This window comes from Brachyistius frenatus, unplaced genomic scaffold (assembly GCF_029030835.1).
Source record: "Brachyistius frenatus isolate BFR_SWC_R1_liver_20210118 unplaced genomic scaffold, ASM2903083v1 Contig_4, whole genome shotgun sequence".
Classification (NCBI taxonomy): Eukaryota; Metazoa; Chordata; class Actinopteri; family Embiotocidae; genus Brachyistius; species Brachyistius frenatus.
Window position 1 is genome coordinate 2,100,168 of NW_027210603.1, and position 27,543 is coordinate 2,127,710.

General features: G+C 39.5%; 5 protein-coding genes across 6 annotated transcripts; 2 read left to right on the top strand and 3 right to left on the bottom strand.

Moving 5' to 3' along the window:
* Positions 1–1,542: 1,542 nt before the first annotated feature.
* Positions 1,543–8,448, bottom strand: LOC138627485 (bile acid-CoA:amino acid N-acyltransferase-like). 2 transcript variants are annotated; one of them, XM_069709842.1, is made up of 12 exons: positions 8,378–8,448; positions 7,260–7,386; positions 6,297–6,506; positions 5,815–5,914; positions 5,322–5,512; positions 5,052–5,227; positions 4,816–4,932; positions 4,568–4,653; positions 4,216–4,309; positions 3,873–3,953; positions 3,565–3,700; positions 1,543–3,446 (listed from the first exon to the last, which is right to left on the bottom strand). In XM_069709842.1, the coding sequence occupies exons 2-12, from the start codon at positions 7,366–7,368 to the stop codon at positions 3,346–3,348; spliced, it is 1,401 nt and encodes a 466-aa protein (XP_069565943.1). In that variant the 5' UTR covers positions 7,369–7,386; positions 8,378–8,448; the 3' UTR covers positions 1,543–3,345. The 2 variants fall into 2 exon arrangements, with proteins under 2 accessions (XP_069565943.1, XP_069565953.1); XM_069709852.1 differs by lacking the exon at positions 8,378–8,448 and having other exon boundaries at positions 7,264–8,111.
* Positions 1,722–2,738, top strand: LOC138627499 (protein S100-B-like). The gene is made up of 3 exons (XM_069709878.1): positions 1,722–1,983; positions 2,181–2,324; positions 2,586–2,738. The coding sequence occupies exons 1-3, from the start codon at positions 1,978–1,980 to the stop codon at positions 2,736–2,738; spliced, it is 303 nt and encodes a 100-aa protein (XP_069565979.1). The 5' UTR covers positions 1,722–1,977.
* Positions 8,449–9,558: 1,110 nt separating the features above from the next.
* Positions 9,559–12,046, top strand: sys1 (SYS1 golgi trafficking protein). Its single transcript, XM_069709891.1, has 4 exons — positions 9,559–9,702; positions 10,454–10,719; positions 10,809–10,876; positions 11,497–12,046. The coding sequence occupies exons 2-4, from the start codon at positions 10,555–10,557 to the stop codon at positions 11,735–11,737; spliced, it is 474 nt and encodes a 157-aa protein (XP_069565992.1). The 5' UTR covers positions 9,559–9,702; positions 10,454–10,554; the 3' UTR covers positions 11,738–12,046.
* Positions 12,047–14,127: 2,081 nt separating this feature from the next.
* LOC138627512 (neuritin-like) lies at positions 14,128–19,733 on the bottom strand. The gene is made up of 3 exons (XM_069709904.1): positions 19,396–19,733; positions 18,468–18,621; positions 14,128–17,668 (listed from the first exon to the last, which is right to left on the bottom strand). Exons 1-3 carry the CDS (start codon positions 19,445–19,447, stop codon positions 17,440–17,442), a joined length of 435 nt encoding a protein of 144 aa, XP_069566005.1. The 5' UTR covers positions 19,448–19,733; the 3' UTR covers positions 14,128–17,439.
* Positions 19,734–20,930: 1,197 nt separating this feature from the next.
* LOC138627516 (translocon-associated protein subunit alpha-like) lies at positions 20,931–26,193 on the bottom strand. Its single transcript, XM_069709920.1, has 9 exons — positions 26,051–26,193; positions 25,002–25,120; positions 24,822–24,915; positions 24,506–24,633; positions 23,459–23,593; positions 22,910–22,986; positions 22,277–22,355; positions 21,921–22,014; positions 20,931–21,772 (listed from the first exon to the last, which is right to left on the bottom strand). The coding sequence occupies exons 1-9, from the start codon at positions 26,118–26,120 to the stop codon at positions 21,708–21,710; spliced, it is 861 nt and encodes a 286-aa protein (XP_069566021.1). The 5' UTR covers positions 26,121–26,193; the 3' UTR covers positions 20,931–21,707.
* Positions 26,194–27,543: the final 1,350 nt, after the last annotated feature.

The following is a 27,543-nucleotide window of genomic DNA, read 5'->3' on the forward strand; positions in this document are numbered from 1 at the left end:
ACAAAAACTCTTTTTCTTTTTGGGACTGTACGTAGATGTTTTCTGATTTTCTTTTAAGCTCTATTAAAATGATTTAGACGGGACTTTCAGAGTACTTTAAAGTTTTGATTTCACAACATTTCAGAGGCAAACACGATACTTTTTACTTTACTTCTACAAAACATATGATGAGCCTACACAAATGTGTCGTTATCACAATGTACGCTACAATTATACTGATAATATACCAGTATGGCAATCATAATCCATTCTGCTCTCTGAGGAGTAAACAAGTGGACAAGCACCTGCAGCAAAATTGAAAGAGAAATGACAAAATAATATAAAGAAATTGGCTATATACAGTATATTTATTAGCTTATCTGTTCCTTTTTACATATTTTTGGTGATACCCATTCTGACATTTAATACAGCAAACATTGTCTCCAAATGTGAAATGGACATGGACACTTGTTTCAACACGAAATACTGAAAATGAAACCAGAGAAATAACACATTTTAAAACTGTCAGTTTCACTGTGACATTTTATAATTTAGGATTTACATCAGTTTTGTTATTGATGAAAGATGATACAAATTATTTTTTAGAAAAAGGAAAATATCTATTTATTCAACCATTACTTGATTTAATTATTATTATTATTATTATTTTTTAAAGGGTCCATTTTCTGGCAGTGTCTTCACAATCTGTGCCTATAATGTGAATAATGTGAATAATACAGAGTAAGTTTGTCTTTTCTTTCAGGAGCAAATAAGCGTGGTGAATTTCTGACAGGAAATTGATAGCGCACATTTCCAACCCATATTCACTTTAAATATGATGTAATGTAGTCATTAAGCCTCAGTAATCATATTTACAGATTCAATAATAAGAAGCAGCAGTCTGTCTGTCCTCTGCAGAGCACACGGCCACAGACACACTGTGTTTGACATTTAAAGGCTGACGTGCTCATGTTTAAAACACATCCTGCTGTAGTTGTTGCTGTAACCACATTCTGACTGTCATGATGAATGTAAAATAAACCTTGTAGAACTTTTTTGAAAGGGAAGCCAGAGATCGGCCATACCCCCCCCCCCCGCCCCAGCACGACTTCCTGTTAAGAGATACTGAGACCACAAATAGAGAGCCTAGTGTGGTTCAAAGCAATAATACAGAAGCCATATAGTAAGAGCTCCATGAAACTTATATGATGTCATTTGCTCAGATGTTTTATAGTTAAAGCTAAAATCAGGGCAAACATTTGTAGTTTTGTAACTTAAAGGGTGTGTACACGTGTACTTTCAGTGTCAGTGCAGGTATTGTAACCTTACTTTTTGATATAATTAGTGATTTCAATTTTTTTTTTGTACAATAACCTACCAAAACCTTCTATGCACATCCTCAACATTTTATTTCTCTTAAGTTTTGCTTCATACGTTTACAAACAATGAGATGCAATCACAGGATTTAAAAGTTCTTATTTATTATTTCACAAGCTAAAATATTCTCTATCCTTATTTGAGTCCAAAGAACTTTTATGAATGAACATGCATCAGATGCAAACATTGTATTCTGCAGCCATTTAAAAAAAAAAAAAATTCAGCCACTTAAACCTTTGCAGTTACACATAATCATAAAGTCGTTGTTCAGCATTACTTGGAAAAAAAAATGTAGAAAGACTACTTAATACTCAAAACATGTGAACACTCACGTAAGTTGTGTGAACAAACAATAAGTGGCAGATGAAGATACGAAAATGCTCACATTACACAATCTGCACACAGCAGGCAAATAGCATTTTAAGTGCAAATGGTGTTTGCTCAAAGCTCTGACCACTGATCTCCATTAGTTGTGCATTATGTCGTGGATGGTGGATGAGAAGCCTCAGCGTGGCTGATCAATACCGTTAAGTGTACACTGGGCGAGGCAGACCATACACTGTTAGATAAGCCTTCGGTCGCACTTAGTTGGATCCTTACGAGACAGAGCAGCTTCTTCAGATGGAGGTAAGAAAGACTGAATCATATTTTATTTTATTTGGACGTCATTTCTAGATGATAATAAAACAATATTCTCGGTTACTGATGCGTCTATCCGGTGAATTTCATGAGTATAACCTACAAAAAAGTATTGATTTCTATGACGAGATCCTTGTGTGGGAGTAAAATGTGAACCGTGATCTGATTTAAATTGTTGCTTACAGGCGTCGAAGGAAAACATGTCAGACCTGGAGAACAGCATGGTCACTATCATTCGAGCTTTCCACAAATACTCGGGTCACAAGTGCAAGCTGAGGAAAGCAGAGCTCAAAGAGCTCATCAACAACGAGATGAATCATTTCATCTTGGTAAGTTATGGGTCTTTAAAATATTTATGAGCACACAAAAACAACACAGTTAATGGACTTTAATGAGGATGTGACGTTTTTGTGTTTACTTTGAGAGACAAATATGATGCAGTTAAAATCGGGTTGTTCAGGAGAACTGGAGGGACATTTGCAGTCAATAAATGATGAATTGTAAAACACCCAAATTACTGAAGGCTGCAGATGTTTTTGCTTTAATGCTTAACATAATTAGTTTTCATTCCATTTTCTCCCTCTGAACAGAAACTCCACGAGAACGAAACTCTGGATGAGCTGTTTTCTGATCTCGACCAGAATGGAGACCTGGAGATCGACTTCAAAGAGTTCATCACCCTCATCGCCATGGTTACCTCGGCGTGCCACGAACTCTTCCTCCCAAACCAGCATGATTATTAGTTTGCATGTTTACTCGTTCAAAACGTGAGCAGCACAGGAACAGGAGTGTCTGCATGGTTGTTGTTGTTTTTTTGGTGGAACTGAGTGACTAAAGTGTGTTAACAAGATGACTTTGTTGCATAAAATAAAATGTACAGATGATGACAACATGTGAAGAACCGTTATTAACAGTACAATAAGGGCACATAGTGTCTCTGATAATCCACCAGTGCCATCTTTTGGAGAGAAAAGCAACAGCAACAACATTTCCTGAGAGGTCTGACGGTGAGAATCGGCAACCTGCTCAATACTAAAGAGTAAATTTGTCTTTCTAAGTGTTATCGAGAGGCAACTGGACTAGTGAGGTTCCTGAAGATGTTTCAGCTTCCATCAGAAAAGCTTCTTCTGTTCCAACTAACTGGTGGAAAGTCAACGACCACACAAGAGGTTAAAACCCTTGAACTCTCCAGTTAGATACCGAAGAAGCTTTAATAATCTACACACCAGTTCTAGGAGGGTGCTCACATCTCAGATCAACAAATGTCATTTTCCTCCCTCAGTTCTCTGCATATAAATCTCTTTCACATAAATGCAGCGTTTCACAGTTCTGTTTATGAAGGATGGAGATTCACCATCTCAAATTGCTTTCCATAAAATTCAGGATCTTCTTCCAGGCGTCTTCCTGGGCAGCAGCGTGGGGTGCGGGGTGGCCTCCCCACAGAGTGATCACTGCACACCAAACAAAACAGCACTTAATACCACGATGTACCATATTCTAATTAAGATGCCATGAGAAATAGAGGATTTGTCTGGGTGAATAAGACTGTAGTTCTTGGAGGAAGCTCACGTTTCTTTGGTTTGACGCTCCACAGGGACGCTCGTGAGTTTGGCGAGTAAGGCGGCTCGATCAGGTGTCCGGCGCCGGGGTACGACAAACGGGTTAACAGCTGGGATTTACCCGCAGACCTCAGAGAATCCTCAATCTGACGAACAATAAATCTGTGTTTGAAAAACAACACTACAAAAGCATTTAAAGGCTCCTACCTCTAAAAATGTGTGTAGCTTAAAGACTGTTTTAATGCTACATACAGTTCAATTAAACATGGAATATCTAATCAGTTTTTCTACAAAAAAACGTTAGATGAGACAATCTACCATGTCTGCGTTCTCTTTGCTCGAAGCACTCAGGTCATCTTCACCCACGATGTACATCAGAGGACAGGTGATGTTTTCTATCTGCACACACACACACACACACACACACACACACACACACACACACACACACACACACACACACACACACACACACACACACACACACACACACACACACACACACACACACACACACACACACACACACACACACACACACACACACACACACACACACACACACACACACCAGATTAAAGCCTGTGAGTGTAGTTGTGTGTGTATTTGTGTTGTTGGCAGCAGCTGGGAGACACAGAAGCTTTTAAGTCCGTCACATCACCTTCACTTTGCTCTCAGGGGGAAGATTAGCAGGCAAGGAGAGCTTTTGAAAACTGACATAGCCTTCATCACCGTACGTCCAATATTTTTCATCACTGAAAAGCAGAGAAATCATATTATTTGTGGATCATTTCTTTGGCTGAAGCTGTTGAAAATAACCTCAGTGATCGACATTCTCTTCTTCTTAAAATCATAAAATCCAGGTTATTTACCAGATAATCTATTCTTCTACAAATAAATCAATAACACAGTTAAATCAAGAATTAACTGTTTTTCTGTGAGACTTCAGTAGAAATTAGTCCATAATAATAATGATCTCCTATAAATAAAACGATAAATTAAGAGCCACTTACCCTGTAATGTCTTGAATCTTACCATCTGCGTCGGAGATCTTAATCGTACTTCCTATTGGGCCGTTGATACAAATCAAACAGGATGGCTGGAGAGGAGGACAAGGCAATGCAAACTTAATTTTACAAAACATAAAGGTTAGAAAATTAAAAAAAAAAAAATCACTTCACTGTCTGCTGTTTTGGTGAAGTGTAGTTTTAATTTTGCCAGTCCGAAAAGTTCTGTGATAATCAGACTTTTTGTGACGTACATTAGCACCAGTCAGAGTGGCGATGCGAAGAGACAGGTAGACTCCAAATGAGAGACCCATGATCCCAATTCTGTCTGCGTCGACCTGGCGGTGATCTTTAAGTAGGTGCAACGCTGACTGTCCAAACAGAATAAAACAGACACGTCAAGGAATAATAAAAGATAAAGTTTTTTAAGTGACACATGTCCACTTTGCAGAAAGAAACATAACAAAGTCAACCCGGCACCTTTTCCTACCATGAAATATGAATCGCCAACATTGATGCGGTTTTTCAGACCGGGTAAATCTTTGTGTCCGATGTAGGCAAGAGAAAGGCTGACGTAGCCTCGGGATGCAAATAAGGCGGAGCGGTACTCCACCAGTCCTCCGCTTATTCCCCACAGATCCAGCATGCCTGGAAATGGCCCGGGGCCTGCAGGAAGTCAGTACAGTGGTACAGCTGGTTAGTGGATGCCATTATTATACATCCATCACCTTTTCACGACACCGTGTGAAAGCAAACTCACCAGGAGGTAAGAATAACGTTCCCACAAGTCCATTTTGACGGATCTCTATCCTCTTCACGCCCGGTGCCATGTACCAGCGTTCAGTGGTTACAGCTGCCAGCTCCGTGATCGGTTCCTCGCTGGGTGACACGTGGCCCTGCAGGAGGGAGATGTGCACGGTGTAGGGAGTCTCCATGTTTCTTTTCCTCAGTCTATCACAAAAAAAGAGCAAATTTCTGTCAGGAAACTCTTCAAATGAGAGATTTACTTTTCTGATAAACAGTGAGTGGATGTAGCAGCAACCTTCTAGTGCTAATTGTTTTAGTCAAGCTGTGATTGTACATTTTTGGAAAATATGACTTTAAAATGACTTCTGTGTTGTGTTTAACAGCCTAAACACTTCATTAGTGACAGGAATTACCACAAAAGGGGACATATAAGGGGACAGGTGGTCTCGATGCCACAAACTGTATTTTTTCCTGTGGCTCTCCACCATCTTGTTTTCATCACCTGCCTCAAACCCTCTCTTCCTCCAGAAGCCGGCTGCAGTCCCCAGAAGAGTCCCATTGGTTCACAGCCAGAATACGAACCCCCGACTGAATGATCACTGGTCACTAATGAGGAGACAGAGTGAGAAGACAAAAATACAGAACATACATTACATGTTAACCTGTGACTTTTATCAATAATAATTAACTTGCAAATGAAACCCACAAACTAAAAAATGTGTTTTGCTTAATGAAATCAGTTTCTCTTTTATTATATCACAATGATAATAGAATCATATTTTTAAGTGATTGTATACATTCTGCAGAGTCCAAAATATGACATTAAATATGATAAAAAGGTGAGAGGCAGTGCAGTTTAGCCATCATTTTCAATATTTAAATCTCACACTAAATTTGAAACTTTCCACCAGTCAGTTGTTTTCATTTATCTGTATAAATTCAACTTTATCCATCAGTGAATATATAAAAACAACTTTGTTTCACTCACAGTTGACACTGCCGCTCTGATTCGTGTTATAATGGGCGAATGACTCCCACAGGTCGCCATCCTCGCTGTGCATCCGTGCGCACACCGTGACGGGAGCGCGGGGGGGCAGGAAACTCCCTTTAACGCTGATCTGTTCATCTGCGAGGGCGCGAACAGGAGCGGCCGTCAACAGAGGGGCTTGTTGAGCGCTGCTCTTCCACCGAGCTGCACCTGCAGGTAAAAAAGAAGCACGATTGAGAACTTATTAACAGAAAAAAAAAAAAGATAAACTATTTCAAATGCTTGTACGTCAGTGTGTCAGCTTCTGTATCAAGTATCAGAAGACGAATAAATATCCACCAAAACTGATGAAATAAAAGACGCACTGGGGCAGAAACCACAAAATCCAGTCTACATCCAGGACATGGTCCAACCTTGCACCCCAGCCCGCTCCCTCCGCATCTACCAATCGGCTTGTTGCTCCTCACTGAGCTAAACACTCTACAGAATCACGACTGTTTGCTGTCCTGGCTCCTAAATGGTGCAATGAGCTCCCCACCGACATCAGGACAGCAGAAACTCTGAACATCTTCCACCGCAAACTAAAAACACACCTCTTCAGACTTCACCTTGAACAGCAGAACTTTAATAGCACTTAAAATGGCACTTACTGATAGCACTTTGTAGTTTGGCTTTCTTGAAGAAATTGTATTTACTTGATTCCTGTTGTTCTGGGTTTTGTACCCTCATGGTTGAAATGAACTTATTGTAAGTCGCTTTGGATAAAAGCGTCAGATAAATGAAATGTAATGTAAAAAAAAAAAACACCTACATAGGCCGCAGGGTAAAACAGATACAACACAGCCAGACCTGCGGTTTTAAATATGCACTATTTCATTTGATCAGCAGTAGATTTGAGCAAAGCACAGACACAAGCGCTCCAGATATGAAAAATGCAACAAAAAACAAACTATATATTCTTACCCACAGCACGCTGCAAACCGGAAAGTTTCCGGTGCACACGGAGGCATCGTATCCCCTCGGTTTGTACGAGCTGCCGTATCGTTGTCACACACACACGTGCTCTGAACATGTTGGTGGTCCTGTCCAGCTTAGGAATAGTTACGAGTAGAGATCAAACACTGAAATACATAAACGCATCTGTGTCTTTAAAGAATGGAGGAGCAGAGTTAAATATCCAACCTGACAACTGCCCCGAGGGTGAACACGCACTCTGCTGCTGAGCTGGTCAGAGATGAACTTTAGACCTTCGTTCCTTACCTTTCAGCGCGCATTGCATGGAAAAAAATAAAAACCATATACAGGATCCTGCTTTGTTTAACTGGTCAAGTCCCGAGAAACGCGAGTTTTTCCAGTTTGGCTGAAAGTTTGTACTTTTCTAATAGAAATTGTTAATGCCCGCAAACAGTACTGTTTACATTAAGTACTACAGCGTAGATATACTTTGACTGGCATAACTGTGTCAAAGTGTGAGTGGTGGTAATCAGTCCCCTCGTCTCTGAGATTCAGTTGTTGCCAGTCTGTTAATGTCTACTCATATTTGTGAGTGGAAATGGCTTTTTGTATAATGTGTAACTGGGTAATTTCATAAGCTGGAAAATGTATTATTTAGTTTAACTGCAAGTATATATCCCAGCTGGCAGTAACAGTATTTTAAGTAAAACATATTAGGACAAGTCCTGCGTTCAGAACTAAGTAGCAGATGTAATGAGAGGAAAAAGTTAAATACTGAAGAATCGCTCCTCCACAGTGTTTTATTATCTTGTTTTATTAGTATTACTGATGTTTTTCATAGTAATTATGATGGATTAAATATTAATCTGCGAAGTAAAAAAATGCCGCATTTTGAAGTATTACATCATGACAATGCTTTGCAAAAATACAAATCTTCCATAACCAGACAGCCAACTTCCTCGTAAAATCTTTAAACATGGCTGAGACTGAAAACCTTTGCACAGGATTTAAAAGTATTTCGCCTGCAGAGAAACATGAAGTTTGCGGTATTTTGTGAGACAGATGTAAAAACACGTGCCACTCAAACCACCACAAATCTGCAACTTCTGATTCCTCATTTTATTTACCTGAACTTTGTGCTCTCAGTGTGTAAATTCAAACTAAAGTCGTGTTTACGGAGTTATTTCACCGCTGCAGGAGCTCCAGCGGAGGGCAGAAACGTCAAGTAAGAACTGGAAGTACAAACAAGTGGGAGGAAAGGGAGCGTGGTTACGTGGTGTTTATTGATCCAATCAGATTTTTCTCTTTTATATAACAGTAGTTTCACCCGACAAGCTCCCTCAATCAGCAACTCCACCTCACCTGGAAACTATGCTTTCTCAGTTTTACATTGACCTTTTTATGGAATAAGGTGGAACAATTGTAGAATTATCCAAAAATTCCTCACCAGCAATACAACCATTATAGCCCTATACTGTCTATGAAATATGTAATATGAATACTTACTGTGTAAATTCCACAGTAAAACATCAAAAATGGGAAATTTCAGGGTTAAAGTAGACGTATCAGACTTACAAAATGTCAGAAGTTGTATTTCGTCTGAATAATAATTCAATACTCAGAGCTCGTCAATTTACATTGATGATAAAATCTGTAAAAGAGAAGCAAAACGAGTAAATGTCCGTCATTTTTGGCTTGATAAATGTATTCAACGATTAATCAATGATCAAACTCGTTGGAGATTATTATTCTGTTCATGGAAAGTTCACAAATATCTATTTAACTTCCCCGTTTTTCAAAATTTTAATTCATTGAATGCATTTTTTTGAGGATCTACATTTCCAATTGTTTGATTTTACAAACAAATCACCTGCATATTCTTGTTGAATACAATATATTTGAAGAAGGACAAACACTCGCTTCATCTTATTGTCTATCTGCAAAATTTTACTATTTGACTTATTTTTTCTTTTAATTTGTTTATTTATCGCAAGAGTATATTTAATAAAGGAATTTAAAAACGTTAACAATATAAATATAAATATAAATATATATAATATAAAATAAAAGAGAAGATTTTCAAAATAAAAAATGGCCATGACATTTCAAATAAAAAAAAATGCCGAATGTCTGGTGGACAGCACAGTTATGATATAATAAGACATTTTCAAGACATTTTTCAAGTAATTGAGCATGAGAGACTTTACAGATGGTATCAGAAGTAGAAGTGGAGTATTTTACACTGAAAATAATTTGTCCCCTGCGAGCTTGTATTTCCGGGTCCTTCGCTCTGACTTCCGTGTTGTTAACACGGTTTAGCTAGTCCACTGCTAACACATCCATGGTCCAGGAGAAGGCCCAGTTCAGCAGGACCAGAGCTTTAGAAACCGAAAACAACCGAAGGGACTGTTGTTGAAGCGGAAACCTGAACTGCGTCTGATCGATTAATCAGGTCTGGATCATCCGGGCTTTGTTAAAACTCTTAAAAACAAGCAGTGACTCGTCGGTGGTCATTCCCGTGTTGTCAGACCTGTCTGAGGCTCATCTGAACGGAACATATCGACTATCCAGTCATCCAGTGAGTCCTTCAGTCTCTGACGAGGCAGCGGCAGCATTTGTTTATGTTTGAGCGAACAGCTGAGCTGAGTGTGAACGTCGTGTCCTGAGTGGAAGATAACCCGATCTGAGCCTGAGCTGGAGGCTTTTATCTTTGATCTCTGATGCTTTCATTAATGTGCTGATTATGTTCACCACTCCTGTCTGCCTGATTCATAGACATTCAAACACGGAGATGTGACAATCAGTTGATTAATGAATTAGTTGGTTGAGGGAAATTAATCACCCACTTTTTCGATAATCGATTAATTGTTTTGAGTCATTTTTTGATGATAAAATTCTCAGCATTCAGCTTCTTAAATGTGAATATGTTCTGGTTCCTTTAGTCTTCATTAATAATAATAATAATTAAAAAAAACAATACCTTTTTGTTGTGGGCTGTTGTTGTTTTAGTTGTTTTTTTTTCCAAATTTGTACTATCTGCTCTAAGAATTTATTTTTATCGTGTACTTCACAGCAATGCATCTTCCTTTGTTGTCGCCCCCCGCGCCCCCTAAAGTTATCACCCTGTTTCTTTAAAAAAAACAAAAAACTTTCAAAATTAAAAAATGTGAAATAATTTAATGTTGCAACTTTTTGCATTTCAGATTTAAAGGTCGCTCACAGGTCACACCGGATGGGCCGGCCGGAAACAGTCGGGGCCAGTTGTTGACATCCTTTGGGCCTGTACGTGTAACACCAGCCAGCGATGATGGCCAGCCACTTCCGCAGCTACATCTGGGACCCGGTCCTCATCGTGTGTCAGATCGTGCTCATGCAGTGCATCTACTACAGCTTCTTGGGCCTGTGGTTGGCTGGAGTGGACGGCTTAGTGCAGAGCAGTCGTTCACTGGACCAGATCTTCAGCTATGAAGTAAGATATTCTGACTGTGACAGGTTATATTTGTGAACTCTTCAGATGGTATTTAACTGTTTGTTTTTTGTTTTTCTCTGCTTCGGCAGCTTCTTGGTTTTGCAACATTGCAGGGAAGACTCTCGATGATGGCGTTCATCTTGAACTCTCTTACATGGTGAGAAACGTTTTACATCTTTTCTCAGTACATCCAAACAGATGAGAGCCGTGAGGCCTCTTAAAGGTGCAATATATACGATTTAAGTCCCGGCTTGTAATTCTACTTTGTACATTATGAGGTGATTGTGAGTCCCTGCAACTTCCAGTTTGATCGTATTCTTCTACATTTTTGCCCTCCTGTTGGTTGATATTTTTTACGAGTTTAAAAAAAGACAGACTTTCATTGATTGCGTGAGAGAAACTTTTGTACTACAGCAGCATAATTAACAATTGATCAAGAGTGGACCAAAAGATGGCGATCAGTTAAGCCCTTAATTTACGTTTCAGCTTCTTATCGAAAGTTTTTAGTGAGAAAACAGCAACAACAAAAACTAAACATGGACATCATTTGGAATATTTTTCCGTACAATTTGTGTTGTCATTAGTTGCAATAAAAATCTTTAAAAAAATTATCCAAACAAGGTCAGGGCGGCTGGTTTGTTTGATAGATAAAGGTTTATTGAAAGATTTTGTGCATTGCAACACTTGAACTTTGGCATCTTTGTATTGACCAGAATCTTATCTGAGACCTTAATGAACAACAGCTGATATCACTTTTCTGCGTCTTTGTCCCGGCAGCGCCCTCGGCCTCTGGTTCTTCATCCGCCGAGGGAAACAGTGCCTGGACTTCACCGTCACCGTGCACTTCTTCCACATGATCGGCTGCTGGATCTATAATTCTCATCTCCCGTCCGCTCTGTCCTGGTGGCTCGTCAATGTGGCCTGCATGGCGCTGATGGCAGTAATTGGAGAGTACTTGTGCATGCGGACTGAGCTCAGGGCAATTCCAGTCAATACTGGACCCAAATCTAACCTGTGAATTTTCTTTGGCACCAGGACTGAAAGTTAGAGGACGGTTGACCCTCGAGGAACTCACTGAGGAGTTGTTGTTTTTTTCCGGTGTTGGTGAACGAGAAGGAACACAAACCTCCATCAGCATTCGTGTTTAATTGTCTTGCATCCTCTCATCAATGGATTCCCCAGAGGAACTGATCTATTTATTTATACCTGCCCATTAAACGTTGGTCAGTATTAACGCTGTAACATATTGAGATTCTTGTTTTTATGCTTTTGAAAGCAGTTTACACCCTCTTCTAAACCTAATGACTATAGATTGGATTTTTTTTTTTTTTTTTACTGATTAAGTTTTTAAGTTAAAATTCAACATGTTCATGTGAGCATCTCATTCCCACATTTTATGACTTGGTTTTTTTTTTTTTTTTTTCTTCCTCTGTATGTGCTATTTTTGTGGAGTTGGCAAACAAACACTTGAACAAATTGGAGATGCCAAAGTTACTTTTCACAGTCCTGATTTTTTCTCCTTAGAGCTGCTCCTGAAAGTTAAATGTTGGTGATCAAAAAAGGTAAACTGTAGATTTCTGACACACAATATTCAAACATTGTGAAATCCCAAATAAATCCGGCTCAGTTGTACCTCGGTGTTGCTCGCTCTACGCCTCTCTCGTCGAGCTTTCCCAACCTTGTGCACAGCGACGCCTCGTTCGCTTCTGTCTCTTTATGTCCTGATGTATTGTGCAGACAGCCTGGAGACACATCGGGGACAGTTTGTCATCCGCCAGCTGTGTTCTAACAGCACGAGGTGTCTGTGTTTCGCTGCTTCAGTGGATGTGACGGTAAAACATCCTGAGATGTGCTGCGCCCACAGTTTCAGGAATAATCTCTGCTGTCCATTTCAGCGACGGCTTTTAAAAGTCTAAATGAACTTCTTTTCATCTTGAGAGTATTACAGCTCCTCTAACACGTACTTGTATGTTGTCGTTCTGTGCGGTGGCAGTCGGATCGAGATCTTTGCAGCATTGATGGTGTGGGCGATGCAGTATGTTGTTTTTCAGATCAGGTTTCTAAAGTGTGGCTTAAGTAGGTAATCGTGCTGCAGGGGAAGAAATAAGTGGTCATCCTGGGAAACACTTTGACTCACATTCTCTCTCTAATATGTCTGATGAGCCACAGTCAGCCAGCGGGCGGCTTCACGTTGAGTGGAAACAGCTCGCCTGTCAAAAAGTATGTGTAACCTGGCACCTCAAGATTAATTCAAAGACTGGTTGTCACATTTTGTTTTGTTTTTTATGGATTAGCTATTATAACATGTTAATCAGGGGTGCTTAAGAGTTGCTGGTTTCCAGTTTTTGGACAGTCAGGCTTTCTGTTTCCCTCCATTTCCAGTCTTTCTTTAAACTAAGCTGCCCATCTACTTGCAGCAGCTTTATATTTATTGTACAAACAAGCGAGTCGTATCCATCTACTCACCTGCTCCTTGGAAAGAAATTGTCTCAGCATTTCTCCCAAAATGTCAACATATTTCTTTATGTTGTTTAAACTCATGACTTCTCTTTCTAAGTCAGTGTCATTGTCTCTATTAATGGCAGCTCTGAAAGATTTGACATGTAAAAGCACTTTTTGTATTCTTTAACGTAACTTTTTATAAATGTCTTTAAATACAAAGAACTCGAGAGATGGACCTAATCATGTCATTAAATCCTCTGATTTGTTTTCTGTTGCAGAAACATCCCAGACCAGGTGTACATTTATATTTCCTCCTCCTTTTTCTTTTAAAGACTTAATTGTCAGGTGTCGGCAGCAGTGCCGGTGAATTCTGATGCGGTTTATTTCCATATGGTGCTGTTAAATAAAACACGACGAGCTTAAGCTGATCAGGAAAAAAGGAAGTTAAATCCTGGACAGGAAACTGTAGATGAAAAAAAAAACCTGGCCATTCTGCTTCAGACATCAAAGATAGGTCCTCTAATGAGGGGATGAGTCTTTGCTCCTCAAAAGGTTTTGCACCTCGGGCTGTAATCCCTCCTTTTCTCCCAATGCTGCCTCTGCAGGAAGTGTCCAGGTGGAACGGAGCAGATGGGAGAGCACTAACGAGTTTAAAAAAGCTAGTCACCATCCTCATTACCAACACTTTGCTTCAGGGAAGACTAAAAACAGAAACTCTGTAGTAAATGAGTTGTACAGCCCAGGACCTACTGCATTGATTCATTAAAGGCTGCTTTATTTGATGTGTTTCTAGATCTGCTGCTCTATCTGTTATTTGCTGAAGGAGATGCACACACACACACACACACACACACACACACACACACACACACACACACACACACACACACACACACACACACACACACACACACACACACACACACACACACACACACACACACACACACACACACACACACACACTATGTTTCAAACATGGTGCTTTATTATAACAAACACATTACTTCTCCATATATTGCTTTATACAGTCTTGTAAATGGTGCACTTTTTTTTATCAGTTGACTGAAAAACCACGTGGATACTGAACTTGTTTTTACATTCAGGTTGCGTCCATGTTTTAAACTCATTATTATTATGGTTCAGTGCTCATGTTCACAATCATTTTCATGCTTTCTTCAACAACATATGAAGGGACACGAGTCCTCTCTGTAGAAGTGACTGTACATATTGCTCATGCTTCGAGGACGTCACAACCGCCAGACACACAATGGATGACATGATGTTACTACTTTTAACACGTGAAATAAATAGAAACAACTAGAACAAACATGCTGATGGTGTTGAGGGAGGCGGAGGCGTGTGGATAATAAATCTGCATAACAAAGGGATGCTGTTACACCGAGGAGCTATAGTCTAACTTCATGCACAGATCAAGACCGCTGTACACTTCGTCCAAGGTCAAATTAAAAGGCTGTCCATTTTTTTCTTTCTGAAGCATTGCCACAAAAACTATCATGCACTTGTGATAAAATAGATGACAGAAAACATATTCAGGACCGCAGAAAGTGTCCACCCTTTTGATAAAGTCTGTCGGGAACATCAGTGTTAAAGAAAATATGCAAATGGTGACACAGTTTGGGAAGAAAAAACATGAATTAAACACAAGGTAAACAAAACAAACGCTGTCTCTCCTTGATTTTGCTTTTGGTCTGAACCGAGGGGGATTCTTCGTGTAGAAAGAGTAAAAACATTGAAGATTTGGACTAAAAAATACACTTAAATAGTAATCTCACAAAACACCTTTACAATTAGTGATATCTCAAGTGAGTGGGAATGATAGAAGTTGTGTTGCTGCAAACTGCAGCTGATTTCACTGCACTGGTTTGTTGCTTTTGAAGTTTGCATGTAACTGTTAAATAAAGGAGCTCAGTTTGGAATCTGTATTTTGTTTGAAATGATACCAAATCAATGCATCTGTGGATTTTTAATTGAAAAAATGTATTCATTTGGAAATCTTTTCTGAAAATGAGCCGTTGTTTTGCATTACAGCTATTCCATATATGCCATCTCCATTAGAGATTAATTATTAAAGTTAAACACATTTTAAACTGCCCATGTATTAGGCACACCTTCTTCATTGTTCTGTTTGGCTGACATGAATTAGACGGGCGTTAATTCAAATGTACAGTTTTCAGGCTGCAGTTTGTGGCGCTGTTTAAAAATATTGTGTTTTACTGACAGTTGTTTTGATTTATTTTGTCCTCCCTGTTTGTATCAGTGAAGGTTGTGTAAATAACAGAAACACCTTTCTGTATCATGAAAGGCAGTTCAGCAGTCTTAGCTTGTTGTACTTAATGAACCAGATGTAAATTATCAGGCTAAATTCTCAGGTGTGAAGTGTAAACATGTAGTTTAGTTTTTTTTTTTTTAATATATGTATATGTATGTGATGTCCTGAAGTATTCAGAATACTTAGAAGTGAAATGTTAAATATTTTCACGTTAACTGCAGGTGAACATTTTCACACAATATGTGACAGAAATCTGTGAAACAACACTGAATATTCACACTTCAGATTTTCCGATTACAAAAACAATATCTAAACACAGCTATGACTGAACTAAAGCGTGAGTGGAGTGTGACAGAAGTCTGTTTTTGGTGTCTTTATAGCAGCCGTGCAACATCAGCCACAGTGGGCCGAAGTGTCGTGAGGGAAAAGGGGTCAAAGGTTGTGTACAAGTCAGTTGATTGTCACTTAACTACAACATTTACTACAATCTCAAACAGGTTAAAGGGGCATTTCGCCTATTTTACATCTGAATGTTGTTCAGTCACCTCTGTGATTCAATCAGATAAATGTCTGGTCTGATCCTCTGAACGATCAGTAAGTTAACATTTCATATTCGCAGTGATTGAGAGTAAAGGCTTGCTGAGATATTGCTGTTATTTATTTGGTGAAGTGCCCCTTTAATGTTTTCTGTAACATGACAGATAATTACTTCATGATGGCTTAGGTGTTTTTATACGAACTCACTGGAGATTAAAACTGGCAGTTTGACATTTTGATAGCTTGACACTCTCATGTCTGTACAACGAATATGAATACAACCAGCAGCTGGTTAGCTTAGCCCGACTAAAAGACTGACAATTGGAGGAAAAGGCTCACCTGGCTATGTGTGAAGGAAACAAAGCCCGCCCACCAGTACAGCTCACGACTTAGCATTTGTTTAATCCAAATAAAACACTAAAATGTGATTTAGTGTGTGTTTCATGTAGAGCTAAATGCTAAGCAGAGCTGACCGGCTGCAGGTGTTTCTTCACATTTACTGATCAGATGCGACTGTGGTATCAATATTCTCATCTATTTACCAAAATGTTAAACTATTTTTAACTACTATGATAAAAATCAGATGATGCAGAGAACAGGGGGTGGAAACGATAACAGGAACACCTTATAGTCTTATTTGATAAAAAACAAAACAAAAAAACAACTCCATTAGTACGTGAAAAAGATTAAATCCACAAAAAAAAAAAGAACATTTGAGCTGCAAATAATGATTATTATTTATTGATAATTAATCTGTTGAGGGTTTTCCCAATTAATCAATTAGCTGTTTGGTCTGTAAAATGTCAGAAAGAGACAATAAAGGGATTTTTACTTTATTACCATAAAGGACTAAACAAATCTGCAGTGGGATTCAAGAAATTTAGCATTTTGTTAATGAAAAGATGACTAAAACAGTGAATTAGTTCAAAGTTGGCAATTCTTTTTTTTTTTTTTTTTTATCAACTAATTGATTAATGGATTCGTCAGCCAATTGGTGCAGCTCTCGTGAAGGATTATAATCTTCACTAGAAGACTGTAGAGGTATGAATGATAACGTGTCCACCTCTTGTACATCAGTAACGCAGAGCCACAGGTGTCTGATCTGAGCTCATCATCACATGGTGTCTGAAATCCCTTAAAACACATTAAAAGTGTTTCATTTAATCCGCCTGGAATAATAAATTAGAAATGTAATTTTTTTTCCACCAGTTTGTCAACATAAGGGGAGAAAAAGCTAAGAAGATTTCAAACATCATTCATCACAGCAAATATTGATTGGCTCACCAGAGACATCCGTGGCTCTGTGTCAAAATAACTTGAAAACATTTGGCCCTCTTAAATCCTTGGCTTTGAAGTTTGAACTCAGGAGGACTGAACGCCAGGGAATGTGAGGCCCTCCTCACCCCCCTCCCATCTCCTCACCCTCAACCCCCCCACCCCTACTCTGTCTATACAGGCGGCCAGCCGGGCCCGGTCACGGCGAGCATCAGCGGCAGGACGAGGGCAGCGAGAGGTGAGCTCACGCTGGGAGAGGAGCTGGGACTGCACAGGTCGAACAGACTTCCCTGGAAGCGGATCTTCCTGGAGTCCTGCCTGAGAGTCTCCCAGATGGAGCTGACTTCCTCCTGACAGTCGGACAGCGCCGTGAGGGCACACGTGTGGAAAGCTTCCCAGTGGCTGTGGCAAACAAAGGATCATCAGACATTTCACCCAGAATTCATCCCCACAGCAGAATGCAGACACACACTGGCTGTTGTGGATTAATTTGCTTGCCAACAATCTATCACTCAGATGGCTGTGATGGCTTTAAGTAAGTCAAACTGAGCTTTAATTACCATGGCAACTGCATCACAGAGTGAAACAATATCACAGATTATATTGCAAGTGGGCAATGTTCAACAGACGGCTGAAGTGTAAATCTTTGTCTTCAGTATAGTGTGCCGGGGTTGTGGAGTGCGTGCAGCAACAATGACAAAAAACGTCCCCGGAATTTCATTACTGCTGCAGCGAAGTCATAAATTATTTAGTACAATGGCTCACAGTGTCTCAGCATCGTTCATTTTTCCTTTCTCCCTCTGAGATGATGGCATCTGCTCTTTTCTCTCCAGGTTTTTGTTATGAGATGCATAGCTCATGCTGTATATTACTGCACTAAATCACACAATGCTTCACGCTCATTGGAATACAAATGTGCAGCGCTATAGATCGGCTGTTTTTACCAACAAAGCCGCTTTTTCTTTGCATTTTTTTTTGTCTTAAATCACTTGTAATAAAAAAACATAGAAACTCTACAGGGACTGCTGTTCACACACACACACACACACACACACACACACACACACACACACACACACACACACACACACACACACACACACACACACACACACACACACACACACACACACACACACACACACACACACACACACACACACACACACACACACTGTCTCCTGCTGCGAGTTATTATCACCTGCACACAGCCGCCACTCCCATCTCACTGGTCACGTTCTCCTGGTAGTTGTCCATGCTCTCTCCCAGCTCCAGGACACATTCAGAGAAGTCCTTATAAATGTTCTCACACTTCACGTCTGCAGAGTCCCCTGACACCGAGAGGGACAGAAACACTGCAAAAAGCACAGACAGGGGACAGAGTTTAGCTGCTGACACAATCAACTAGACAAGTTTGAAAGAGACATCAGCTTCTAATCAGCACAAGTCCAGAAGAAGTGCAGGGTATCACGTCTTTGCTATTTTAGCAATTTAAAATATAAAAAAAGATCAATTTTCTTATGTAAAAGAACTTGTAATTTTCCAATTGAATCAATTCTTATTGTTTGATTTCATTAGCATCAATGTAAATATTTTACAATCATGCCACGTGAACTTCACTTTGGACAGATGTGAGTAGGCGCAGGCTGTGAAGCAGATGTTTCCACAGAGGGTAGTCTTGACCACTGCAGCCCATGTCTTCCACACACTCTTCTGCACACAGCTGTTTGACATTTAAAATGCTAAAACATGCCAATATTAAACTGTAAAATTCTGTCGGTGGACAACGCAAAATAAAACACCCACAAAAAATTAATAAAAGTGAGTACAAAAAAATTCATTTGTGGCTTTTAAGGCTATTTTAAAATGTTTCGTGTCCTAAAGCTTGCACACTAAGTATAGACACCCAGTATCTTTCATGGCTGGGTGTACTACAAGCATTTGGCTATGGTACAGGTCTTATAACCATCATGCAACACTGATGGAGATAAATAAAGATTACACCGACATTCCGATGCAGGGAGATATTTAAAAAAAAAAAAAAAAGGCGTTAAGACACCTTTCCATGTCAAATCATCCCAAGTGGCTCGAAGCATAACTGAACCGACGAGGTGGTTGAGATACCTTACCCAAGGCAAACGCGAGAATCCCTCCGATCTTTGTCGACATGAAAAATCCCATATCATCCCATTTCAAGCCAAGCGGAGGGCGCGGGATGCTGCCGAGGCGCTCGGGGATCGGAACGAAAAGCGGCGCTGAGTCACACGGAGCTGATTAGCTGCCCATTATTAATGTGAGTATCAGTGATTGAGCGGCGACAAACACTTGGTAGGTGTGTGTGCACAGTCTTTCCCTGCTCCGGCCGACTGCTGACGTTATCTGCCCCCCGGCGCGCGCTGAGCTCATCTTCCCCCTTTCAGCACCGGACAGCTCCTCACAGCTCCTCACAGCTCCTCACAGCTCCTCACCTCCCCGACCAGGAAGCACCGAGCAGCTCTCCTGAGGACTCTCCGGACGTCCCTGACCGACTCTCCGGTCTGTCACTTTATTCTACTTTGTTTGACTTTCATCTTGCGAAAGATCTCCATTTTATTCTTAAAGTAGATACAGTAGGCCGATATGATATCGTATGATATCCCCTAAATCAGGTTTTCTGTCAAATTATAGCAACTTTAATGTTGTAAGCTTCCTTTTCCTATTGCTATTGCTTTTTTATTGCTTTTCTATTATTCTATTCTATTCTATTCTATTCTATTCTATTCTATTCTATTCTATTCTATTCTATTCTATTCTATTATTTTATTCTATTATTTCTATTATTATCTTATTGCTTCTGTATGCTGCTGTAGCTAAAAAATTTCCCGTTGGGGATTAATAAAGTAAATACCTACCATACCTACCTACCTACCTACCTTTTGTGGGAATGTATCCACGTTAGGTGCCTTTACGTAACGTGTGTTGTGATTTGGCACTAAAATTTGATTTAGACGAGTTGATATTGTCTGAATTTGAAATAAAAACAACAACAATCTTGAAACTCTTTAAACTGCTTTTCCCATTAGAAATAAGAAATATCAATTTTCAAATATATTTTTCATTAAGGCAGTTATTTATACAGCCACATAACCAATAATAAATAATTCTGAAACAGTACAAATTAGTGAAGAAATACTTTTTATTTTATTCATTTTTTTTTTATTCATTGATGGGTTAATTTTAGTAATCTTTATGTTCTTAGTCCTGTTTTTAACCCCCTATTAATACGGACTTAGACTTGTATTGGTTGTTTATTCAATTGTAATGTATTTTAAACCTAAATATCTATCAACCAACCGACCAACCAACTCACCAGTGAATTGGTTAAATGGGTAATTTTACATAAGTAACGTTATGTATGTCATGTGTGCCACTCTGTACTTTTTCACGACCTCCTTCTTTGACCCTGGTCATACATGCGTGCACTTTTCACGCTTAGACAAGGCAAAACGTGACACTGACACGGTATCTTCTAGTGGACTGACGGGTGCATTACAAGCTTTGGCATGATACCAGGCTGTGTAGTTTGTAACATTACTGCAAGAAGCCTAAGCTGTTAGAAAATACAGATGACAACAGTATTATAATTAAGACAGAGTTTACAAGAGAGGAACTAATGAGACAAATCTGACTTTGTTCACCCTTTTATTGTTTTTCAGAAAGGTGTTTGATCACAAAACCTGAAAGTCTCGACCATTAACACCCAGTGAAGAGGCTGAAATACTATAATACAGAAATGTCGAGAAAACACTGTTTAAATGTTTGCTGTACTCGCAGCTGCCATTGCCCCCACTCAAAAAGAAATATCTCCTTAAAATCAATGTTTTATAAAGCTCAGGTGTGCTGGGTGTTATAAGCAGAGGGGTATCAGTGGAAACTTTTTAATCATGTGAATTGATTTTTCCTTTGAAGGGCACCAGAAACACAGTACAGTAAAGGCACAGCAGTGTTTAAATGACAGAGAGGAGGGGGATTCACTCTATGAATAAAATACTTTTGGTTTGAAGTCATAAAATCCATTTAATCCTAATAATGCAGAAAACAAATAAAAACGGCATTAAACTCAAATGAGATTATGACTTCACAGGTTTTATCATGGAGACAGTGTGTACCACTTGCTTTTTTAATTCTAATTACTTATTGGTATATTTTTTACCACTTCCACATACGCACACTGATACAAAAAAAAACAACAACATCCCTTTAAAAATGAACTACAGTCCCGTTAGTGTTGTGCGCTCTGACGGCAGACATGGAGTCCTGGATGTTCTCCGAGAGGCACAGATCCACACAAACACCTTAAAACTGAAGTCCACAGATGTTGATCCTTTTGTAAACCGGGTTTTGTAGTGAGGAGTTTTGAAAGTCTGACAGACAGTAAGGTGATGGATGGAAACCAGGAAGCTTACTGATCTGCCCCAGCTGCTCTCTTGGTCCGTTTCCGTGGAGATGTTTTAGGCGAAGCTTTGTCTGTAAGGCAGGATGTTAAAGATCAGAGGCTGGAGGCTGTTTGTGTTGCCATATAAGAATAATAACACCTTTACAACAACTGAAAAGAAATGGAGGTTGAGTGACATAGCTGAAAAGGATTCAGCGTGTATAAAAAAAGAAAACATACTCATGGCATTGAGAGTCTCCTGAGGAATCCAGCTGATGTCAACATCACTCATCCCACCAGTGCCCTTCTCTATCTTCACAGAAATCCTCTTTTTCTGCAGAACACAGGTTGTAACACGACAACACATCTCATTATTAATACATTTCATCCATTATCTGGATACAATATCTTTTTATCTGTGTTTTAAGGTGAAGGATGGATGACCAACCCTTTATGTGTGCATTCCCGTTGACTTTACACAAAAATATTTCATATAAAAATAAAAGGGGGAATTGTTCATCTTATTTCCTACATTCATGTGTAGATTAAATGTGTTCACATAAAAATAAGGCAGCTGATTGAAGACAAACACGTACCGTCCTCGTCTCCAGGACCTGGTACACCCCAAAGAGCATCAGGGTCACCAGTCCGACCAGGAACACGTACATGAATATCCTGCAAATACAAATGAAATTATTCATTTAATTGTGTATTTGTAATTTAGTAGGTACACTGGAGCACAAACAACCTTGTGAAAATAGCAAGTTGCTCTTCATTAGCGACCTCAAGGGCCAATCTTGCGTTAGAAACTTTTGGCATTAAAACTAATCTAATAAAACTGCCCCTTAATTTGTGATTTTAGGAAGGAATACACTTTCGTTTTCACAACTAATGTGCCGGTGACAGTTTGTGCGTTTTGCACCAGCAGCACAATCCTGACAGCTAATCCATTTGTGACAATTTCACACCTCTTTTTACAGGTTTTTTACATTTGCTGCAATAGTCTGGGAGAGCTGGTATTGTGAAACCTCGGAGAGTCGGATGACCTGCAGGGACAGGACCAATAAATAAATGGTTGTTTGATTTATACATCATTTATATAGAACCAACTCAGATTTCTTGTCATTGTGGTGTCATGTTATCTCTTCTGGTCATCCTTCCGTTGTTGTACTCGTACAAAGTTTGTACCCGAGAGGATATAACGTCGACCCAGAAGAAGAAAGCCTTACGTTTCTCCGTCCAGTCCCTCTTCACGCTCGATGATGGTCACAGTCTGGTTGTAAATGGCCGTCTGGAACCCGTTGCCCTGGTGAAAAATTACACACGACTAGTCAGCAAATAGCTACAGTAAACAGGTACCTTTAACTTTCAGGGATTTTTAGGAACTGCTCGTTAAAATGTATCACGTTAAAATGACTCAGCGAAGCTCAGCAGGAGGAAATAATGAAGGTAAGGAGTCACCAGTCATCCCAATTATACAGAAATAAATACAAAAAATAGAGCTGCTGTTAAACTGCTTCGCACACAATGTCTTCTTCACGTTTTAATATTCATGAATGATGAAAGTTTCAGACAGGCTGTGAAAAATCTTCCTGACAGTTACTGTCTACCATCGTCACACTACTGTATATTTTAACTCCACAATACGTCAACCTGAACAGACATCCAACACACCAACCACCACAACCAAAAACAGCTTTATTTATTTTTTTTTTTTTAACCAAAAACAGCTTTATTTGAATAAATAAAACCTTCCTTTTTTTTTTTTTTTTTTTTACCTCAGTGTCGAGATAGTTGAGGAGGATAACGAGACCGAATGGACGACCGGCCATCGGCTGTGCTGGGATGAAGGAGTACTCGAAGGAAGCCTGAGCCTGGGGCTGGACTAGGGTGTTCAGAGGTAAAGCTGTGAACTATCAACACACACATGCAACCACATTATTATTCTCTTTACCATAGAGAGTTATTTTTCAGCAGTATTTATGGAGTGAAAAAAGAGACAGCCCAAAAAAAAAGAGAAAGACTTGGATCCACTAAAAGTAAACAAAAGGACATCTATGAGATTTCATGAAAACGAATTGAAAAAGAGCCTTTTGCAATTGAAACAAATTTTGTGCTCAAGTCTTGGTTGATTTTATACCACATGTGAAACTTTCAGAAAGAAATTGTAGATATTGTAACATCCTAAATATTATTTTTTCACTTTCTGGTACTACCACATTTCCAAAAAAGTGGGGACGCTATGTAAAATGTAAATAAAAAAAGGATTGCAATGATTTGCAAATCATGTAAATATTGAAAATAGACTAAAGACAACACATCAAATGTTGAAACTGAAACATTTTATTGTTTTATGCTTATTTTGAATTTGATGGCAGCAACCAGTTTAAAAAAAGTTGGGACAAAAGCATGTTTCCCACTGCGCTGCATCACCTTTTCTTTTAACAACACTTGAAACATCTGGAAGTGAGGAGACCAGTTGTTGGAGTTTTGAAAGTGAAATGTCGTCCCATTCCTGTTATTGACCAGGTGTTTTTTTTTAAGCATTATACAACTTTTCCAGTCTTTTGCTGCCCCTGTCCCAACTTTTTTTTTGAAACCTGTTGCTGCCAACAAATTTAAAATGAGCATATATTTTTCATAAAGAAAATTTACATTTCCCCATTTCAACAAATCATCGCATTTTTTTTCTTTTTTGGAAACAGGTTTTACACTGAAAGATGAGGGCGTAGAGAACTTTTTGTAATGTCAGCGTGAACAACACAACAAATGACTGCATTTTTGAAGCGTTGAATGTGACGCCAGTTGTTTCAGACCAGACTTACGTTCTGAATGTAGAACTGGAAGTCTTGGGGGTAGCGGAAGGAGGCCTCCAGTGACTGAACAGTGAAATCTTGACCTCCCTTGTTGGTGAATCCCACCAGGAACCTGACGATTTCATTGGCAGCAAACTCTGCACGTGTTATAAACACAAATAAATATTACACATAGTTAAAAACATGAGCACAAACAAGTATAAGAAATTCTAAAAAAAAGCTACAGAATATTTAACACCATAATACAGCAGGAGGGTTTGAATTCACTTGGTGCTTCAGATTTACATTAATTTCCTCCTTTCTTTTTCAGGTAAACTGGACTGACCTTCTCCTGTCACGAAGAGGATGGTTGTGTCGGCATCCGAGTGAGACGATACCAGTTTATCAGCACCTTCATCGGAGTCTTCTTCGTCTCCGTCCTGATGATGAATACAACACAACATTTTAAGGTAATCGCCTGAAAGAAAAATCCTTCTTCTGCTGCACCATCAGATACTGTACATACCGAGGTTTGTATCTGGTCTTCTTCAACAAGCACCTCTTCCTCGTCTTCTTCCTCATCTATTGCAGAATCTGGATCCTCCATGATGTCCTCAGCCGAGTCTGAGTCTGCAGAGACGTGGCCTGCAGAAGACACAGCAGTAAGTATGGATGAGTGGATCGGTGCTGGCTGTTGATCTGGTAAAATACTTTTGATAGCACATTATAAAATCATATCATCCAGGGCTTTTAGTTATTGTCATGATAATCCCATTTTCATGAAAAAAAAAAGAAGAAATGACTAAAGTGAGATGAACAGAATGAAAACTTTATTTTAGATAAGACACATGTCGGGGACACGATTTCAGTTGATCAAATGTGAACACAATAAGTTATTGCAAAACTCAGCATATCACAAGATGCTTAAATGTTAATGGCTTCATACAAACTAATAATATGGTGATTTCCAAACCTATTTATCTGGTTACAAGGATTGAAAATTCAATTTAAAAACGTTGTTCATAGTAACTGTTGATACATTGTCATTGTTGCCAGGTTGTGGCTCCGTTTGCAGACAATCTGGCAACTTTGTCGCCAGTTGAAAAGGAACAGCAGATCAATAAAACCTCCAACAAACCCAAACAGACGTAACCTCGTTTTCTACGGTGACGTGTCCCAGCAGGACGGAGCTGCTGGCTGTGGCTGCCTCTACAAAGACCTCTCATCTCTGTATGAAAATACGTCACTCAAAAAAGTGAAATTTAACTTTACACGATCAGTATGAGAATGTTCTGCTCTTACTTTGAAGAAAACAGCGGCTGTTTCGCTTTCGTTCATTTCAGAGTAAAAACGTTGGGCTACAACTCTCTTATTCTCGTGGATGTAATTATGAATAAAATGTCCACAGATTGATGTTCGTAGTTGGAGCCGCGGTGCGGAGAGCTGTGTTCAGTGTGTACAGCTACGAGACTATGCCACGTCAATATGGGAGACTAAGAACTTTTTGAACTGACTGTTACCGAAGAAAGGCGTCAAAGGAAACCGACTGCGTCACAGCGTAAATAAAAGACTTACCGATGGATATTAATCCACACGGGAAGGCCAGGAGAAAAACCAGCAACAGTTTTGACCCGAAATTGAACATTTTTGCAGACTTGAAAGCTGAAGTTAGTAACACATCAGCGTTTCGGAGGGGAGAGGACAGCAGCCGAGCAGGGGGCGGGATACGAGCGGGTTGGACCCGCCTGTTGGGGAGGATTGGGAGGTCCGAGTCTCTTAAAGCACCAGTGGATCCTTTGTGTCCTGCATATCCAAATCTCCAACAAAGACAGTCAAACAAACCTACAAACATTCATTACTGACATAGAAACCTGGTCAAACATGTGGAGAATAAAACTCAACCCCGCCAAAACACAATGCGTCCTCTTCACCAAAAGCAACTGATGTCATTTTTAAAGACCCAATATTACCAAAAATAAAACAATATTTTTCACCTGCCAAAAAGTGATTTTAAGTCCTGCCTATTGACTCAATGGGTGTTTCTGCCTCAAAATGCTTTGATATCAATAAGGAGAGGTATATTGGACAGATTATAGCACACTCAGTCATTTGAGTCAACAGGCAGGAGCTAAAATCACTTCTTAGCTGGTGAAAAACTGCATTATTTTGTTAGGGCTTTAAAGGCATTTTCAACAGGTATAAAGGTCTGACTGAGCTACAATTTGTCCAATATGACTCTCCTTATATATATTAAGGCATTTTGAGAGAGAAACAGCCTTTCAGTGAACAGGCAGGAGCTGAAATCCCTTTTTGGCAGGTGAAAAACTGCAATATTTTATTTTTTGGTAATATTGGGCCTTTAAAAGTATTTCAGTAGGTAAAAAAAAACAACCAGGCTGCACTCTGGCTGCACTGCTTTAACAGGCTGAGCGCGCTCCCGCGACGATCACATTTCAGCGTGGCACCGGCATCCAAACACTGAGACAGACACCAATCAATAGCATTACAGTACCTGAAATCAGCAACAAACAACCCTGTCCTACAGAAAACCGTAAAAGAAGGAAAAGAAACACTCAACAGTCCTTTGTCATTCAACCTGCACTTGCAGAGCACCCAACCATCCAAACCCTGGACGCATCACCTCCCTGATCACCCCCGATAATCTTCACACCCTGACACAACCTTATCTCTCACCTGATTCTCACCACACGCACAAGTTTTTGTTGAGTTGAGTTGAGTTTTGTGCCTTGGTCCACATAATAAATGAATCCAAACATGGATAGTTCAGGGCTTCAGCCAATCAGCAATCAGGCCCCAGTTATTCTAGTCTAGTGTCCTACATGTGGAGGAAGTTTGCTGCTAAGTAGGAAACGTGTGACTGACTCATTCACACTTTGCTTTCAGACAATATTGTCAAAACTTCTTCCATATCAGCAGCTTTAAATCTCAACAGACTTTGTGCCATAATGCATTTGTAGGCCACATCTTGTAGCCAGTTCAAACACGTATTCTGTTTTTGTTTACTGTATTTTGCCTGTTTAATTTTCACGTCTTTAGCACAGTCTTGT